Source organism: Alexandromys fortis, unplaced genomic scaffold, assembly GCF_014885135.2.
Source record: "Alexandromys fortis isolate MF-2015 unplaced genomic scaffold, M_Fortis_MF-2015_v1.1 scaffold_65, whole genome shotgun sequence".
Classification (NCBI taxonomy): Eukaryota; Metazoa; Chordata; class Mammalia; order Rodentia; family Cricetidae; genus Alexandromys; species Alexandromys fortis.
The window spans coordinates 7471880-7490514 of record NW_026067986.1 but is presented as its reverse complement, the minus strand read 5'-3'; the positions used below and the strand labels follow the sequence as shown (position 1 = coordinate 7490514).

Genomic DNA, 18635 nt, shown 5'->3' with positions numbered 1-18635 from the left:
GGGAACAACCATACTTGGTGCTGTTGTACGAGTAAGTTTGGAAGGGAGCCCGAGAGCTGCACGAAGGTGGGAATAAGCTAGCAACCTCCTGGGGAGCAACCTTCTGGGGAGCTGACCGGCTTTCTAAGCCTTTGTTTGGGGGGGCGGGGCCTAAACCTTCTTGGTTCAGCGTACAAAAAGTGAGAAGCCAGTGTCAGTATCTGAAATTTGCTAGCAATTTTGTAAGGTGGCGACGTGTTGGCTGTCTCTCCCTTTCAGTGCTCATTAAAAACAATGATTGAAATTAGTTGCGTTGACAGTCCCCCCCCCCATCTACCAGTCTAGTGCCCATCATAGTGCCCTGCAGAGTAAGAGGCCGAAAAGTGTCTCGCTGTGCTTAGAACTCAAACACGACCTACGCAATGCATGTTGGGAATACTATGTGAATTCCTCCACTCCAAATTTGCCTCTGAGAATGTGGAAACACAAGCGTCCATCTTATAGACAAAGGTAGCTGACTAACTTGGTAGCTGTGGATTTAACTGTGCATCCAGAGTGAAGCCTAGACCCGGGTGTATTTTCCCATTGATAAGAGTCACGTCGGCTATTGATCAAATAGCAGGGGTGAAATAGTGTATTCCTTCCCGAGAGACTTTTCATTACGTAATGGAAGAGATGTAAAGACTGGGCAGATGCCCCCACACACAGATTAACACAAACATTTGGTCATGTTAGAGCCATGTTTTTTGAGGAACGTAAGAGACACGTAAAGTGACACTTACCTGATTTTGAACATCAAGGACAGGCCACTAGAAACATCGAATGCTAACTTAAGCACTTTTGGTTGTTTCTGTTTATGTTGTGACCCATTAAGGTGAAAGGTTGAGGGTAGATACAGAATGAAGGAAAGAGGCTAAAGCAGGGAGGTGGGGGAGGAACAGGAACCAGCAGAGGGAGCTGAGAGGGCGGGCTCAAGGTTGTGAAGGAGCCAGGAGCCAGGGAGCATGCCCGGTGTCTGCTGGGCCTTGGGCTGACTCATTGCTGTGACCACTCTTTTCTTGTCCTTGAATCTCCTTCTTCCTCTCACAGTGGGGGCAAGGAGTTCTGGTCAAGCAGCGGACCAGTTAAGCCTGCAGCCCCCTACCCTTGCTGGGTACGATAAAAGGGTCACTTTCCCTGGGCAGGTCTTGCTTATCTAACATGTATTTGATGTCACGAGGATGTTGAGACTTTTGAGTTCACAGGAACGTGAATTTTCTGGGAAGGGTTGGGATGATGCTTGTTACTGTCTTATTTTTAAACACCTGCAACACTAGACTTGGCTTCCAGAGGCCCCTCCCTTAGCACGTGGGTATGGAAGCGGGGTCTTTTCACAGGACCCCTCTGCCCCTCAGTTGTCCTCCTGGGTACCAGATGGCTCACTCAGACCAGCTGTTGGGCGCCTTTGCCGTACTCACTTGCGATGCTGCTAATGGCGCGGAGCCTGAGTGGCCAGGGAACCTGGGATGGACCTAGAGCCCGGGGATGCTGGGCAGCCGTCTCTGTGCAGCAGTGCGGAGTACTGACGCCCCTGTCTGTGTGCTACAGGTGGAACAACACCCCCATGGACGAAGCGCTGCACTTCGGACACCACGACGTCTTTAAAATCCTCCAGGAATACCAAGTCCAGTACACACCCCAAGGGGACTCTGACAACGGGAAGGAAAATCAGACTGTCCACAAGAACCTCGATGGGCTGTTGTAATGGTCCGAGAGGCTTGGGTTACTTACCTATTCGATTGTGGAACATGGCTATGAAGAACATGTATATTTCTGTCTGCCAGTGATGTGCACTGTGCGTTTGTCATGTCAGTGTTACTGGAGTTTCCTTCCTTGTGCGCACAGGACAAAATCTGATGTCTTTGGGGAAAATAGAAATAAAAGAACCTCCCTTCATAATGTGAGCAATAGTTACCTCTTGCGTTGCACAACTTGATGTCCAGGAATAGTTAGTTACCGATGCTAGCTGACGTGTGTGGCCCTCATGAGTCGTGTGTGTTGTAAACTTTCAATCCCCGGGTGATGATCTCCTCATAGGCATTTATGAGCTAAGCTTCGTTGTACAGTTTACCCGCGGGGTGGATGCTGTCATTAGATAAACCAGTGTGGTTTTCAAGACTTTATAGATTAGCTTGAGTGTTCGAACAACTATATGCACATGGTTGAGTATTTAAAATGTGTCCTCACCCTCACGTCAAGGTGACTCCTTCAACACTAAAATAGTTGCTAGCTGTTCATAGAGCTCGCCAATTCTGATTAGGTTTTATCAGGGACTCTGCGACGATACGTTTGGTGACCAAAACATACGTATGGATATAGTTCTAGTACCTTTGAGACCTTTCCTTTCATACGGTCCTCGGGCCAGCCTCTCTGAGGCCTTGGGAAAGTGAGTGCCGGCACTCTCTGCAGTCTCGTGTGTCCTCAGCAAGTCAGCAATGCTCACATTCCTAGCCCAGAGACAGAGCCTGGCCGTTATCTACAGAAGAGGAACCAAGATTCAGGCGTCTAACTTAGCTTAAGAGTTAAGACAGTGCTACCGCAGACTTGGACGTTTCTTTCAGCTTCTACAACAGAGAAAAGTTCAAACATGCTCTCCGTTACCAAAGTTACAGGGACACGCATAGGGACAGCCGCAGGTGACATTTCCCTTCAGTCCTAATGGCAACAGTCTGCATAGGCTAGCCGTCCCTTCCTGAGGCCCGGGCGGGGGGGTCACTCTGCACTGCCCCCCTCTGTTCCTAACTCTCGGGCAGACTCAGGAAAGATGACGTCCTTGTAAATTTAGACTCCCCATGTCTTTGTTTTGGAACAGTGATTTCTGAGTAACTTAGAAAACAGGTCAAAGGAACCTTAGCGAGAACCCAGTTTTCTAGCAATTGCCCATAGTGGACCCTATTCTACTTCCGAGAGACGAGGGCTCTGTTAGTGAGGACTTCTGGTGATGGAGCGCATGTGTGCATGCACGTGCACACACAAATGCACTTCTTGGAAACTGCCCGCGGAAGATGCAGAATTCTCAACTACACAGATGCAGTGGTTACCACATGAACACAGAGTCTCTGACCCTCGCTATCAACACGGAACTGCACCCGAGTTTCCTGACGCCTGGCGGCACAGTGTCCAGTAGCCGCCAGCTGCTGTGGTCCCGTTATCAGCCGTCCCCTTCCATTCCCTAGCCAGCACCCCCCTTGATGAACCCCTTAGTGAGTGCCCCTTCCCTGAGCCAGGCACCCCCACCATGGATCTAAGTTCCAGGAGCTGTGGGAGGATGGTGGGCAGGCATCCAGCCCTGCCACTGTGTTCTGCTTCCGCAAGCCTCTTGAGACAGGCGGGGGGGCACTCTGCGCGGGGACATCAGCTCCAAAGTTAAGGCGTGACCGCGTTTTAGTTGGAATCCCCTGAGCTCACGCTATTCCAGAAGCAACTGGCTTTGTGTGGTTCGATGCGTGACTTAACTATCACCAGTGACTCCGAGGCTTCTCTGAATGTTATTCTGCATATTATTTGAAAACAGAAGTTGTATCTTTTCTAAGATCAGTGCCGTTTTGTACAGTCTTTGTGGCCTGGTTAAATAGGCTCTTTCCCCTCACGGTGTTATGACTACGTGCCAGGTCTTGCTCCGGCTCTCTGCTAGTGGCTGATATTAAGGAGAACACTTTTGTTTTAAATGCTTGAATGAGCTGTTACTGCTGCCATCAGTAAACTCCAAAGATCTTATTTTTTTTTTTGTTTCGTTTCGTTTTGGCTTTACGATCTTGTGTAATTTTTCTGTATCAGGGGAACATTACATGGTCATGTTGGTTTGAAGCTCTGTTTACGCTGCTGTTTCTGCTGTCCCTGTTGTAATACCCATGCCTGGGGATACACCGCGCTTTAGCCGCACAGCTAGCTGGATTTGCTCTTGATCCTGCTGTCTGTCAGGGACTAGGTGACCTGATGTGCGATTTAGGTCCCTCCTGGGGAGTCCAAAGCTTTGAATGTATCTACTTCCGACGTTTCCCAAAATGAAATCTTAAAAAACTATAAACTGTAAGTGTTCTGAAATTGGGAAATATTTATTTTAAATGAGATCAGGTTATGTTGCTTTTTACTGCCTAATAAATACATGTATTGAAAACAAGCCGTGAGGAATGAATTTTCTTAAAATAACTAAGGTTTTTCTCTGCACTTTTGAGTTGTGAGTCTGTAGCTGTTTTACAGCCAGCCTGTTACGGGCCAGGGAGCACACAGAGTCACGTGGGATGTGTGGACCCAGGGCGAGGATGAGAACTGTGGGAACCTAGCTGTGGATGCTGTGATGGGCAGGCTCGTTCAGCTCTCTAGAAGCTCGCACTGTGCCTGTACAGTTAAAGTGCTCAGGGTACCGGGCTGCACTGCGCCATTGCAGGTATCCCTGGATGCGAGCACGTTTCCATGGAGCTCTGACGTCTACTGGGGAGCTGACCCAGGACCACCACACCAGGATCTGAGTGGGCCTGGCTGGCGGCTCTCCTGAGTCCCCCACACGTGGAAATGGTTCTCCATTCGAGAATGCCCTGGTCCTCTTGGGGTTAAATCAGTGTCTGGTTTCCTAACCACAAAGGTTTATGAACACCATGCCAATCCCATTTTTTAATTTTATCAAAGTCTTGTGCCACAAACCAAGCGGCTTAGTTACAGCAGCTGTGGTGTTAGGGCCATCTCTATCATTCTAATAATAATAATAGCCAGGTGGTGGTGGCGCACGCCTTTAATCCCAGCACTCGGGAGGCAGAGGCGGGTGGATCTCTGTGAGTTCGAGGCCAGCCTGGTCTATAAGTGCTAACTCCAGGACAGGCTCCAAAGCTACGGAGAAACCCTGTCTCGAAAAACCAAATAATAATAATAATAATCTATTAATAACACATGGAATTCTTTGATCTAACCCACGCTTTTATTGATGAAGCTGGGACCCAACAGTGGACCACGATATGCAGCTCTTAGTCAATATTCTCTCCCTGTACCCTATCACACAGTTACAGGGAAGTACATATCTTCACTTACAGTTACTAGAGTCTCTCTCGGGTGAGTTTTGGGGCCACGCATGTCAGTACCAAGTCCTGCGACATGAGTCAGCTCCTACTGAACACGCGTGTGTCTGCAGACGGAAACTTGGTGGCGGTGCACAGTGCACAGGATAACCCCAACAGGGAAACGTTCTAGTTGTTAATCTAACCGTGATCACTCTATTTTCATGGCACTTTTTTTTTTAGGAGTTTAGGTTAGTCTTATTTGTTAGTCCCTATGGTAACATAAGCTCATAACTCATGGGTGTTCAGGGAAGCAGCCCGTGGATGCACTAGGTGGCTCTTACACACTTTTTACAAATGGGAAAGCATCTGGGTGTGAAAGGGTGCGGATGGGTAGGCTAGGGGGTGTAGTGTTTGGAGACAGAAGGGTCTAGGCTTCGTCATAATTACGGCAGCTGTTTTAAAAGGAGGGGACAGAAGCTAACAGTCCGGAAAGGCAGGCTCTCCAGGACTGCTCAGAGGGCTCCTGTCTGTTCTGGAGCCTGGCCTGACTGGGCCATGCCTCCTGCTGCCTTTTACATTCTAGCAGCCGATCTGCTATGAAGCTAGACTGTCGGGGCACCGAGGTATCATTTACGCAGAAGACATAGGAAGGGCTGCGAACATGCCGACAGTAACGAACTGAGTCTGGCACCATTGTAAAATACAGAGTCCACAAGTTTCACGGCAGATATAATGGCATCTCTACCTTCTGGGTAGCTTTACTTGGTGTTCTGAGTATAAGTGTCGTAAGTTAGGATTATTTTTCTACAGTACATCACGCTGTCCCTTTAAAGTCAGAGTCCACAGTCCACGGCCCAGGCGTGGTCTCCCTGAACTTGAGGGCCTCGCCTTGCTGATGACCACTGAGCTGTCCAGATTTTAAAACACTACTGAGGAGCCTCGGCTTCCTGTAATTGGCTTTGATGTTATTTCTTGGAAATTATGTGCATTTTCCTGTAACATTGACATGATCAGTAGCTTTTGACTAGTCAAAAAAAAATTAGATTATGTGTATAAATGTTTTGCCTTTGTGTGCGTCTGCACATTACATAAGCCTGGTGCCCATGGAGGTCAGAAGAAAGTATCAGATTCCCTGGGACTGGGGTTATAGATGCCGTGTGGGTGCTGGGAACTGGACCTAGGTCCACTGCCAGAGCCACGAGGGCTCCGAACCACTGACCACTGGCTACATTTACTTCGCAAAATCTCCATTAAGCTTCAGTGGGTAAAGTGTCTGCTGAGCATATAGCCCAGTATCTGAGAACATCTTATGTTTATGACAGGGGCATTTGTTCTGTCTACTAGTGTCTTCCAAGCATCTAGAGGAATGCCTGGTTCAAGACAGATATTTCAGTATCTTAAACAAAAGATGCCTTTGGGTAAATCATCCCCTCAAGATGGGGGCAGCTGCCAGGCTCCAAAAGTCAAAGACTTTTCAACTTTCCAGCTTCCTCTGGCGCCTTCCCTGCAGCCGTCGGGCACCATGGGTCTGCCTCGTTTGCTGACCAATGCCTTCATGTTCCACATTCGTGTTCAGGCAGTCAGTAGATTCCATATATGCAATGCCACCTCAGAAAGTGCCTAAGTAAAATCAGTCTATCCGAAGTGGGACATACATGCTCTATTCTTAGAAAATGCCATCCTGGACATACTCAAACGCAAACCATCCTTAAGCTAGGACGTTTGGTGACTTCTTACATCAGTCAGTGACTTAAGAATTTAAAGAGATTGTCTTCCACTGACTTAGACACCTCTCTTTTGTCCCTGCTCCCTCTGCTTTCAAGAGTTATGAACTCATGTAGCCCAGGCTGGCCTTGGACTTGCCACGTAGCCAGGAATGACTTTAAACTCCTGATCCCTGTGCCTCTGCCTCACGAGCGACCTCGCCATGATGCCTACCCTAAACTGCCAGAGTCACTGTGGCTACCAGGACAGTAAGCAAGGGTAACAATTAGAAAAACAGTGTCATCAATCTTATTTTAAAATAGGCCTGATACGTCAGTGAGACACATATTAAACCAACTCACAATACTAGACATTTTAAATATCTTTATATTAAATACCAACAGGAGGCTAACATTTTAACATTTTTTTAAAGTCTTAGTTCAACAGAATGAAACCACAGCAACCGTTCTCAGTGGACGACGTAAGCAACAGTTAGATCCCAGCATCTAGACATAGTACTTTTAAGACGGTTTGTTTCTTGTTCACTTTAAGAGTCTGAGAGCCCAGCCGGTCCCAGGCTGCACACGGAAAGCGAGGAGGCCTCTGCTTCCGTTGGGGACCATGGATAGGGCTGTGCATAGGCTAAGTGCAGCCCATAGCACACGGCTGCGGCAGGGACAATGGGCACAGCAGTCTGGGACAGCTGCCCAGAAGAACCTTGGCAACCCACGCTTCCCTGGACCACTGAACTGTGCTGGGGCCACTGAGGAAGGTGGATAAACAGCACATGCCATAAAACACTGTCCCTCCAAAGTCGTCTGACAACTCAGGGCAGGCCACGAAACCATTGGCAGAAAAGGCCCATTATCAGTGAAAAAGAGTGTTCAGTACCATGACACAAAATGTATTTTGGAATTATCCGATACTCGTATTTGGCTAATGAGTCAAGTCAGTTACTAGTTTTTCTAATTTCGTGGCTAATGAAGACAACCAGCTAGAAATAATAAAGGCAGCCCATTCAAGAACATGAATAAAACTGCTGGGCTTATCTAGATCTGTGGTTTCAACTTAAAAAAAAAAAAGTTTGCCTTAAGAAAGCTGGCTCCCTTAATGGATGTGCAAAGATAGTTTTATTCAACCGGTGACCAAAATGACAGCAAGACCCACTTAGCTTGGTGGAGTATATACTAAACAGAAACTACTGGAGAATTTGGAAAACGGTCTTTCTTCTACGGGTGTTTAGTTTCGCTTAACCGCAGCCAACAACAGAGCTAGGTCACCGAAGAGCGCAATCGTGCCGGCAGTTTTACAGGCCAGTGTAGAAGATGTGCTGACACCCCTGTACCCCCCCTCCCACTCAGATGAAGGATGTCCACTAACGTCTGACATTTCACTGCATTATAAAGTTGGCTTTGAACTGTGCCATAGGCAAAAGAGCGCAAGACTTCCAGCCATAAAGCAGGGGGAGCACGCCAGTATCTTCAGGACAGAACCGCTCCCACATCACACTGCGGACTGTCCCGTGATGTGTGGCGGTTGGGCACTGATGACACAGCATTTACTAGAGGTCGCTCTACTCCTCACCTTTCCCAGACACTGGCTGTCTTAGTCCCGACGCCTTGGGCGGGTCTCTGCTCTGTCTGCAGAATCTACTTTACACAAGCGATTCTCCGGTTCGCCTTCAGTTAAGACGCATGAAGTCCTTCAGAGTAACAGGTTTCTAGCGAAGAGAAATATCCGCTCGCTAGCAACGGGAGGGGGGGGGGAGGGGGCAACAACCGTGTTGTTCTTTCTTGCGTTTCCCTAGAAACACAGCAGGTGAAGGAACAGGAACAGGAGCAGGAGGGAGTCACAGATGGGAAGGAAATTCATGTTTATACTGCGCTCATCTGCAAAGAGACAAAATGCAGTTAGGGTCATTACGCGGATGCCATGGCACGCGACTCGTTTATCTTACACCACTGCCCTTGGAGCAGGGGGATGCCCCCTACAGCACATTACCACGTGGGACCAGAAGGGCTGGCATGGCCTAGCCTCCCTGAACGACTCAGGGCCGCTTCTGCTGCCTAAACTGATGGGTTATGACTCTGGATTAAATCTGTGACTCAACCCAGACAGACTATAGAAAGCTTTCTGCTGTTAATGCAAGTCTCGGGGCAGCAGCTTAGTAAATCAGCTCGTTCAAAAGAGGGGGGAAATGCTGAGCCACATGCACCAGCAGGAGAGGGATAAGGGGAAAATGATGACATTCCCTTAACAGCCGCTGGGTAGGCAAAATCAACAAAGCCCGTGATTCAGATGTGGGTCTGAGAGGTAACGCCACTACAGAGCCCTTCAGCTCCCCTCCCTAGCCTGCCCTGTGGCCCTGGATACAGGAGATTATGGTCAGCCAGCTGTCTGTCGGAGGACACTGGCCTGCCACTGACTCTGGCTCCCATGCTGGGGCGGTTCCAGATGTCTCCAGGATGGTTCCGTGCCCTGGCTGCTCTGCAGACATTGCTGCCCCTGCCATGGTAGGGTGTGCGTGTGCAGGTGCTACCAGCAGCGTCTATTCTAGAGCAGAGGCCAGGGTCCTGCTAAACGCCCTTTGGAGTGAAGGGCAGCCTCACAGTGAAGACTTCACCAGCCTAAGCACTAGACCGCAAAGTCTCTAGGGAGTTCTAGGAAAGCGGTTTGAGACTGAAAACCGTGTTGAAGGGTTTGTCTCTTAGACGGCACTCTTGTTGACACAGATCTGTAGTTAAAATGGTGTACTACTGCAGGTTCAGGGGAGAGAAGGAGAGAGGGAGAGAGAGCCTGCACCCAAATCCTGCCACTATGTGAAGTTCTTCATACCCTAAGTTGGCTAATAGTGCCCAGCACACAGGTCTGGTCGAAGAAAGCATAAATGTCCAGCGCCAGAGAAGAAACTAGCGGGCAGTGTTGGTATGAAGTCTGGACAAAGGCCTCTAGGAAAGCAAGCTGATTCTACCCCAGCCCCAAGAGGCAAGTCCATTTTATGGGAACGTTATGCTACATAAATAAATACCCAAGTCCTAGCATAGAAAACCAGTCCTCAGATGCTGGCCCTCATGGACAGTCACCTCAGGAGCCTGACCGCCAAGGCTGGCCTGGCTAGCCACCCTCACTACCTCTCTAGTCCACGGCTGCCGCCTCCTTATGGAAATAAGCCAGCTCAGCTGAGTTCACCTCAGAGCACACACTACTTCCATGTGTTTTGTGACAATGTCTACGTGGCCCAATGTGGCCGCCAACATCAGCTCCTCCTGTCCTGGCCTCTTAACTGCTGGGATTCTAGGCAGAGCCGCCTCACTCAGCCCTCGTGCTCTGACTCCCGGGAGTTACCACGGGACAGAAGTCAGGGAGAGGGTCGAGGACGGAGCGCACTATGGTGACGTTAAGCTGCTTTGACAGTCCAACCCCATTCTCACCTTGTCCAGCCAGACCAGGACCTCTATAGAGGTTCTGAGACCATTGGGGTTCACCTGGAAACTACTGTGGTAAAGCTGATGTTTCTCACAAACTAATTTATTGTTATCTATACATCCTATGCGTCTACTCCGTAAGTCAGACTGATAAAACTGCTAGAACAGAACGGCATCCGGAGGCTACAAACCCATTTCCTGGCATTTGTTGGAGGGTGTGAACCCCCCCCCCCAGTTCTCACCGCTGTGGCGTACTGAAAGCCGTGCTCCTTGCACAAATGGGGGAACTAAGGGCTTAGTAGGTCGCGGGGACCCACAGTGATGGCAGCCGGAACCGTATGCCAAATTCCAGGCACAGGCTTCCCACCCAGCCCTGCCTTGCCTTTGCCTTAAGAGACGCCAAGGAGCTTCTGCCTGGCACACAGCAGCAGTGGTGACGCGGCAGGAGAGGAGGCGTGAAAACGCTCCCTGATTTCGGACCCTTTGCTCAGGTTTACACGTTCTCCATCAAACTTCGCCATTCTTCCACTCTCGTATGAGATTTGCCAAACAGCCCTGACAGCAGAATCAGGGTGCTGCTGTACACAGACCGGGGGCTCGCTTCCCAGAACACCGCACGGTCCTGTGATCACACTAGCTCCGCCAGTCTCAGCAGCCAGGAAGCTCTACTAAAGCATTTTTCTAAGCTTCCCAGCCCACTTCGTGAGGTCCCATGTGAGGAACAAGCAATGGCTGAGGTGACACAAGCTTTCCCTGAGCACACGGACATCCGCGGGTGAAGCCTTCCTCTCTCCCCTGTCCCCTTCTCTGACTCTCGTTACGGGACACGTTTATTGCTAGGTACAGAGCCCGCGGTGATGAGGGAACGCCTGCTATGGCTAAGAGAATGATTTCTGAAATCATTCAAGCAAGCTTTGGAACTTGGCGGACTGCCCTAACTCCGTGTGGCAAGGGGCTTGAAATGAAACAGCGTCAGAGAGACTGCCAGTCACCCAGACGGAACACGTGGGATGCCGGCTCTCGGGCCTGAAAGGCAAGGGGTCCTATTGGATCAGCTGAAAGACATTCTCCCCAAAGAAGACTGTCTCTTTTGCAAACACCGTGTTTCTGTTTAGATCGTGGAACCTATTCATTAACCTCCGCTCCCTGAACCGTTCCTCGTGCCCGTCCTTCACAGCCTCAAAAGCTGTCCTATGTAGCAAGTGGAACTCTCAGCCCCCCGCCCTCCGTTCCCTCCCCCCCCCCCCCCCCCCCCCCCCCCCCCCCGTGAGCGAGTGTGGAAATGCTTTATCAACTAGCATCTGCCCTCCTAAGGATAACTCCTTCACCCAGGCCCTAAGCAGCCACAGGAATACATCTGCCTCGGAAACCCTTGGTCTCTTAGTGTGGTAACTGTCCGTACAGCTAGGCCTTCCTGCTGCACGGGGAAGGGAATGCGAGCACCTGGGATACTAGGGATGAGATCCTGCTGCTACTGCAGCTGTCCTAAATACAGGCTCATCTCTCTAAAAAGCCTTCTGTCTGCCCAAGGCTGCTCCTCACAGACAGACTTCCCGATCCGCCCCCCTACCAGCCTGCTCAGGCGTTCTCAGGGTGGGACCAGCCGGCCACGGTACTCACCATACTGTCGAAATCAGAGCCCACTATCCGGGACATCTCGTCAAACTCCTCCGGAGACATGGGAAGCAGGTTGTCCGTGGTCTGAAGTCTGGAGGGGTGGCTAGAAGAGAGAGAGGAGAGAGGGCAGTGTTAACGGCAAGCTACACGGGCAGCAATGCACCGAGACTCTCTTATCCGCCATTGAGTGACCACTTCGTATTTTGATTTCAGAAGAGCGTACACCTTATAAAACATGTCGGGGAGACTGCAGATCGTGGGAGGTTTATGTCCCCAGCCCGGCCCCCGGGGGGGATACACTAGACTTTAGACATGAGTGAGCGATTGTCAAGACTGAAGCCTACACCCCTGCTGCCTGGTGGGGCCTCGGTGTGAGCGCGTGCGGTGTCATCTGCGTGGGCAGACTTCTGAGGCTTACCCTGGACAGAAAAGCACCAGAGAAGTGTCTGGGGGAATCCCTCATCCCTACCTTGAGGGTTGTATGCAGAAAAGGCTGCTCCACAGAGTGTTTTTACATGAAGACTACATCCATTCACCCCAAGACAGTGCCGCAAGCCAAATAACTGACAATTGACTTTTCCAAAACTTTCTGCCTTTTGTGGAATGAAACAACAAAATAAACGCAAGTGGAGGAAATGGATCTCGGTGATGACTCTGGCCTTTTCTTGATTTGAAAAGAACTACTCTCCCAATCGTCCATTTTTGTTTATTTTATTCATACTTTTCCAAAGTGTCAATCTGGGGAGAAAGTATATTCCTTACGTACAACTTCGCTTTATTTTTATTTTGTTCATTGCTGTTTTGCTTGGGGTTTTTGTTGCTGTTTATCCTAAGGCAGTAAAATGCTGGCAAGCAGTCACACCGGGGGGCTAGTCAGGATCTTTCCAAAAAGTCCAACTGTAATGGCGGCGGCAGCATCAAGTACAGCAGAAAAGCAAGCTACGAGCCAACGCCATCCAAGGGCCCCAGCCCGGAGCCAGGCTGGCGTGAGGCTCTGACAATGTCAGTCTTCCGAGCTCACTTACACTTCAGACACCGAAATCAACTCGGTCTTGATGTAGCCCGTTCGCTTAGGGTCGTCAAGCTCCATTGGTTCTGGGGCTGGAAGCAAGCACACATCACGGCGTTCGCGTTAGCAGAAATCACAGGGAAACGGAACAACCGTCGCTTAGAGGGACCCATTCTGTCTGACTTGACAACCTCGCGTCCTGAAACCTTATGGGGTCATGACCTTCCTGCCAAGGTCATCTGAGATCCTAGTGGGAATGGAGAAATGGCCAAGAGAAGGCCAGGGGTCTAGCCGCTTGCCTCTTCCCAAGGCTTGTGGTCTTGCAGGAAGGCGAATGAAGCCCAAGCGTGCCAAGGTCAGGCTGGTCTAGCTGATGGAATATGCACAGCCGTGGGGTAGCCTAAAGGGATCTTTGCCCCATAGTCAAGGTACTGCTAGTTAGACTTCAGATTTCAAATAGCTATTAGCTTTGTTGGCATGTTCCAAAACTGGGCGGGTCTAATATGAATTTTCCCAAATGTGATCCTACGACCGGAGAGGCAGACTTGCATCCGAGAAGTCTCTGGCCCCTAAGACTCACAACCACAGGCTCCAAGAGGCAACTGAGCCCACCCGAATGGACCGCTCATTTATCCTGAACCTGGGCTCCCTCCCCTTGAACCCAGGCAGGCTAGAAGACATTGGTCAGCCTTGGTTCCTACCCTCTACCCTTTCACGTGGAGAAAGCAGTAACAAACATATAAAAAACCAGACACGGACTTTCCCAGTATCCTCAGAACAGAAATACGTATTCATTGCATACTAGCCACAGCAGGCCAATCGGTATTTCACTTCAGCTGTACTGAGTGTGTGGTGTTGTCTAAAACACCCTGCCCCGTCAATTCAGAAGCGATGCACTGGTAACACTAACAGCACGGGCTGGCGTCTGTGCCGTCACGAGCCACTGACAGTATGGTGAGGACCAATGTGTTTGGAACTCACTTGGTGGAGCAACCGAGCACCACAGACCTCGCTGTCCTCTCCCATCTGGGGCACCACGGCGGGCTGCACACTCACCTTCCTTTGGCCTGGAGTAGTACTTCCCAAAGGCATGGTCTTTGTCAGTGTTGGGGTACAGGTACTTCAGGGGATTCTCTGGGATATTCTCAGCAGCCATCACTTTGTAATTGCGGATAATGTCGGGGAAAGTAACGGCTGAAAGCTCTTTCTTCGTGTAGGGTTCAACGGCGTGGAAGTCGGGTTCTAGGAGGAGGAAATCACGGAGGCTGACTGAGTACCTAGCGCCTCAGAGAGGTCTAAAGTTCCTGCAGACAGAGTCTGGTGAGGAGCAGCCCGCGAGGTCTGTCCACCCGGGGCCCCTGGGTTCTAATCCTGCCTTCGGAGGAAATGCAAGCACTGCCTTTGTTCAGGAACAACACACTTGCTGCTCTCTGCTCAGAGTCTAGTTCCAGTGCAAAGCTTGCATCCTTAACAAAGCAATGCCCATCCACAGATACCACTGGCCAGGTCACTGGGCTCGGGCTGCAAATCGTGTTTTTAAAGATGGGCCCCCTCCTACTTTCCGGTCATGGTGGAAAAACCCTGTTTTATTAAAATAAGCAACTCTCAAAACAAAACCAAGATGCTGCAAGCTACTTCTTCCCTATAGTCTCCCAGGGCATAAGCTGTGCTTCAGGTGTTTGGAGCCCAGGACACCTCGGAGCAGAGCATGCCCTGTTGCTCCAAGCTGGGGCTCTCCCTCAGGTTTCTGACAATTCTGTAGCCCACGCTGCCCTGCTCCTCTCCAAGCGGTCTCCTAACCCCATCTCTCAATGGGCTTGGGAAATGAACTACCAGGAAAAAAACAAAACGGGGCAGACCTCAGCGCTCACTGCTGGCACTGGGCCTGATTCCAGGTCTCTGGATGTTTTCATCAGAAAAAAAAAAAAAAAAAAGTAGAAGAGTATTTTCTACTCTTTCTGACTCTATCCTCTGAAAACAAGAAGTCCCTGCTTCCCCTCCTGCGGCAAGTCATAAGCAGCCATCGGTTTGTTACTGTTACTTTTCCTTCTTCCCACCTGCCCAGTCTTATCGCAGGAAAGCTGCTTTCGGAGCTACGTTTGTTTAAACAGGTATCTAACAGGCAGAGAAACGAAGTCCCCTCCCCTGAAGGTGGGCGGAGCCGCACCCCATCCTCGCGGCCCCCTGTAACTGTGTAGACGCAGCGCACAAAGTCGGTCCTAGCCCAGGCAAGGTATCCTGAGCGGGTGCGTCTGAAATCCTACACTGTGGGAAATGTGATCCCTTCCAACAACTGGGTGCAGATAGTGTTGACTCATATCCTTGATCTGCAGGCAAACAGACCCGAGAGAAAGGAAAAACTTGGCCTTGGGCTTTGAAACGCATCTTTCTCACGTGTCCCGGGCAGCTTGACACCGGTGTTCCCGGTGGTGGGGAGCTTACTTATGTAATTACAGGATACGCAATTTCAGTTCCAAAGCTACCCAAACTGATCGCTCTGCAGGGTTGGATGCAGGGACGGTAGGCTCGCGCGTGCGCAGACCCTCCTCACTCACCCCCTCCGTTCTGCGACCGCTCCACCCACGTGAACGTGATGGCGCCTTCCCGGGAGCTCTCACTGAACCTCAGCAGGAACGTCCCCGGCTGCTGGTCCTTGAGCAGAGCGCGTTCTCGCTCCTTGCTGATAAAGCCCATGATGCACCTGGACATTAGATTAATGGGAATATTTTGTATTTCATCTATGAGTTTTAATTTTCATTTTGACTTAACAATCTAAGAAAAGTGGCTGCCACTTGAAAACAGAACGTATTATAAAAAACGCACACTTTCAAAATGTTTAACCGAGGCTTACAGAAGCCTCTCCCTTACACACGATGTGCTCAAGTAAGAACCGAGACGAACGCGCTATGGGCATGAAGCTCCGGAAATAAGTGAGGGGCCTTCTTCCGGTCCTCGCTGATTTTAAACACCATGAAAATGACTGTCTATGCATCTCGTACTGGAGATGCGGGCTCAGAGGGTGCATTTTCATACGCCAGCCAGCACTTCCTTGTTGGGAGCAATGAGCCCCCAGATCCTGAATTTCTTGTTTTCCCCTGATCTGAGTGCCTACAGCTGCTCTGAGCACGAGACCTTCAGGAGTTCCTGATGGCAGGAGAGTGGTTTCTGGTGGGTTTGGCTGGGGCGTGGCTATCTCTATATAATCTGCCCCTGAACACAATAAAGGGGGCATTCTTAGGGAATTCAAGGATGACCCATGTCGCTGTCTCTCTGTCTGTGTGTGTCTGTGTATTTTAACCTCCAGCCCCCTTGCCCGAAGCTCGCGAACTGGGCGCCAGCGCACAGAGCTCAGACACGGGAGCGCAATGTGAGGCACTTCTTGTGAAGCTAGGGTTGAGATAGCAGTTGATCCCGGGGACAAATGAGTTAGCCCCTTCTCTTTTATTATTTTTAAGACAGATTCTCACTGGGTAGCCTTGGCTGGCCTACAGTTTGCTGTGCTCACAGACAGCTGTGATCCCTGTAAGCGTGCATGTCTGTGAGGAGACCAAGTTCCTTTCAAGTAATGAAGCCCAGCTTAGACCTTGTCGCAGCCGCAGCCGTGAGCTCACATGCTAAAAACCGTTTCCAAGTTCAGCCCTCGGTGACCCTTACCCGTCATTCCAGAGACAGAGCAGGTGTTTTTTAATGAGTTCCAGGATGGTGTCGATCCAAGGCCAGAAGGAAAAATTTTTATCGTTAATATTTTCCTGCAAGTACAGAAACGCACCGTTGGTTAAACAAAAGCAGTGGCGTGCCCTGTCCCTTCCAAAGAGGCCCCAGCTCAGGCACGAGTGACAGCTGTCCCTTAGCAGGGGATGCCCAAGTCCCTAGCCTCTGACTGACTAACTGGCGCTCTAGTTTTCCCTGGCACCCTAGCCCAACTGCAGCACCCCAGCAGGGATGCTCTCCCAGATGACTGGAGTCGGGGCCAGCTTGAGCGGCTCAGCTCCAGCTGGCGGGGCCCAACCGGGTATCAACATCCTGTTCTAGTGCCCTCAGCGCGAGCGGTTCTGCACAGGTCACTGCACACATTTCACACGGCCTCAGCCAGAACCCTGCTGATTAAGGGGCCGCTGTGAGGGACTGGAGACGCTTTGGGGGTGTGGAAGAATGTTATCGCCCAGACAGGTGCTTCCTGTCGGGCTTGGAACAACCTCCTGAACCGAAGGAAAGTAAACAACTGGCCTAGGGGGTGTGAGGGGGCGGACGAACATGCCAGAACAAGCAAACAGCGAGCTGCCACGGCCAGACATAGGAAAGCCGCCCCAGAGTGGAAAGAACACGGGGTTAGAGCTGTAAAACCCAGGCAGCACCTACCTTACAGAACCTTGTCCACGGAATAAGACCGTCAGGGCCCGCGTTAGGACCTAAGGGGGGAAGTATCCCTTTTATTAGACTGAAATGGATCGGACACTCTAGCCAGATGGACAACTTTGTATATAGCTGCTCAAGATGGAAGAACTTAGTGCAAAGGGGTGACTGGCTCTCTGGTCCAGTAACGGGAAATGGGTCGACAGCTACACAGACCGAGTGAACACCATCAAATAGTCGAAACCCTATGAGTGGCGGTTGTATTTCACTTCTTTATTTTTTAAGACAGGCTCTCCCTGTGTAGCCAGCTTGGCCTCAAACTCATTGCCCCTCCCTTGGCCCTGCCTCCCTCGGCCCTGCCTCCCTCGGCCCTGCCTCCCTCGGCCCTGCCTCCCTCCCCCAGCACCGAGATTACAGATGTGCGCCAGCCAGCACGCCCGTCTGCTGCCTTGATTCTCACGGCATGAAGGAACGGCGGGGATTACTGGGCTTCTGACTATGGAAATATGCTGGAGACTGAAGCATCACAGAGCCGTCTGCTGCCTCTTAGGTCTCCCTTCCAAGCTGATGCCACTCTGGTATCTGTCCCCGCAAGGCTCTCTGGAGAAGCCCTCCCTCCCAGCCCCACCCGCTGCTCCCCTAACTGCCTACACGAAGTCTCCCCCACCAAAAGCCCTACAGATGAACCGAGCAGTTCAAAGTAAAACCAAGATCACCCTGTGATCATCGGAACTAGTACTTGGCTTCACAAGCTCACTTTAGACTTTACACTTCTGTTGTTTCCCTCCGCCTTCTCCCAGTTTGGACAGCGGCTCAGACTGGTGCAAGCCACAGTCAGGCTTTGCCATAGAAACTAAAACAGCCCAGTATGACCTGTGGTACATCCACTGCCTTCATGTAAGGAAAACCACAGGTAAGCAACAAGCAGGGGAAAAAAATCCTTGCGTCTCATCAAATGCAGATACTGAGCAAGACCTGAGACCTTCCTTAATATGCAAGTTGGGGGAGAAGGCGCTGCGGAGGGTCCCCTGGCTGAGAAGGGCCCACTTCCGCTGCAGTCTGTGCTACCCTGATACTCAGGCAGGAAATCTGGACAACGGAGTCAATGGAATCTTAAAGACGTGGTTCAGATACTCCCGTTCATTGGAAGGTCTGTCAGCAATGACTGGCTTTCATTCATCAGCCACTAAGAGAGAATCACCTATCCTGGTCCAGCCTCGCCTGACGGACGGAACTGGCCCTGCCTCCTGCAACATGGGCCCGCCTGGCCCGAGAGTCTGGGGCTTTTAAGCCTAGAATTTTATTCTGTGTCAGGGACTTTCCTTGCTTACTCCCTAAGGACAGGTCTGAGCTTGTCTGCCTCATCGATATCTCATTTCAGGCTCATGTGACATATTTTATAATCTGAAAACTTGGTCTGAAATCCCGTCTCAGAAATGTTAAGGGTGTGCGTGGGGGTGGGGGTGGGGTAGTGGGGGATGAGGGGGGTGCATGGGGGTGGTGTGGGGTGTTGTGCAT

General features: G+C 50.7%; 2 protein-coding genes across 5 annotated transcripts in view; one reads left to right on the top strand and one right to left on the bottom strand.

Moving 5' to 3' along the window:
* Positions 1-7828, top strand: part of Gls (glutaminase) — a 68609-nt gene extending 60781 nt beyond the window's left edge. For all 3 annotated transcript variants that reach the window (XM_050159380.1, XM_050159382.1, XM_050159383.1), the window contains one exon: positions 1567-7828. In XM_050159380.1, the coding sequence (XP_050015337.1) occupies positions 1567-1723 (157 nt within the window). In that variant the 3' untranslated portion in view covers positions 1724-7828. The remainder of the gene's footprint in view (positions 1-1566) is intronic.
* The window catches only part of Stat1 (signal transducer and activator of transcription 1), a 37896-nt gene continuing 26341 nt past the window's right edge, over positions 7081-18635 (bottom strand). For both annotated transcript variants that reach the window (XM_050159378.1, XM_050159379.1), the window contains exons 19-25: positions 17124-17173; positions 16419-16513; positions 15320-15465; positions 13821-14006; positions 12781-12856; positions 11759-11858; positions 7081-8602 (exon numbers count right to left, since the gene is read on the bottom strand). In XM_050159378.1, coding sequence (XP_050015335.1) covers positions 8588-8602; positions 11759-11858; positions 12781-12856; positions 13821-14006; positions 15320-15465; positions 16419-16513; positions 17124-17173 — 668 coding nt within the window. In that variant the 3' untranslated portion in view covers positions 7081-8587. The remainder of the gene's footprint in view (positions 8603-11758; positions 11859-12780; positions 12857-13820; positions 14007-15319; positions 15466-16418; positions 16514-17123; positions 17174-18635) is intronic.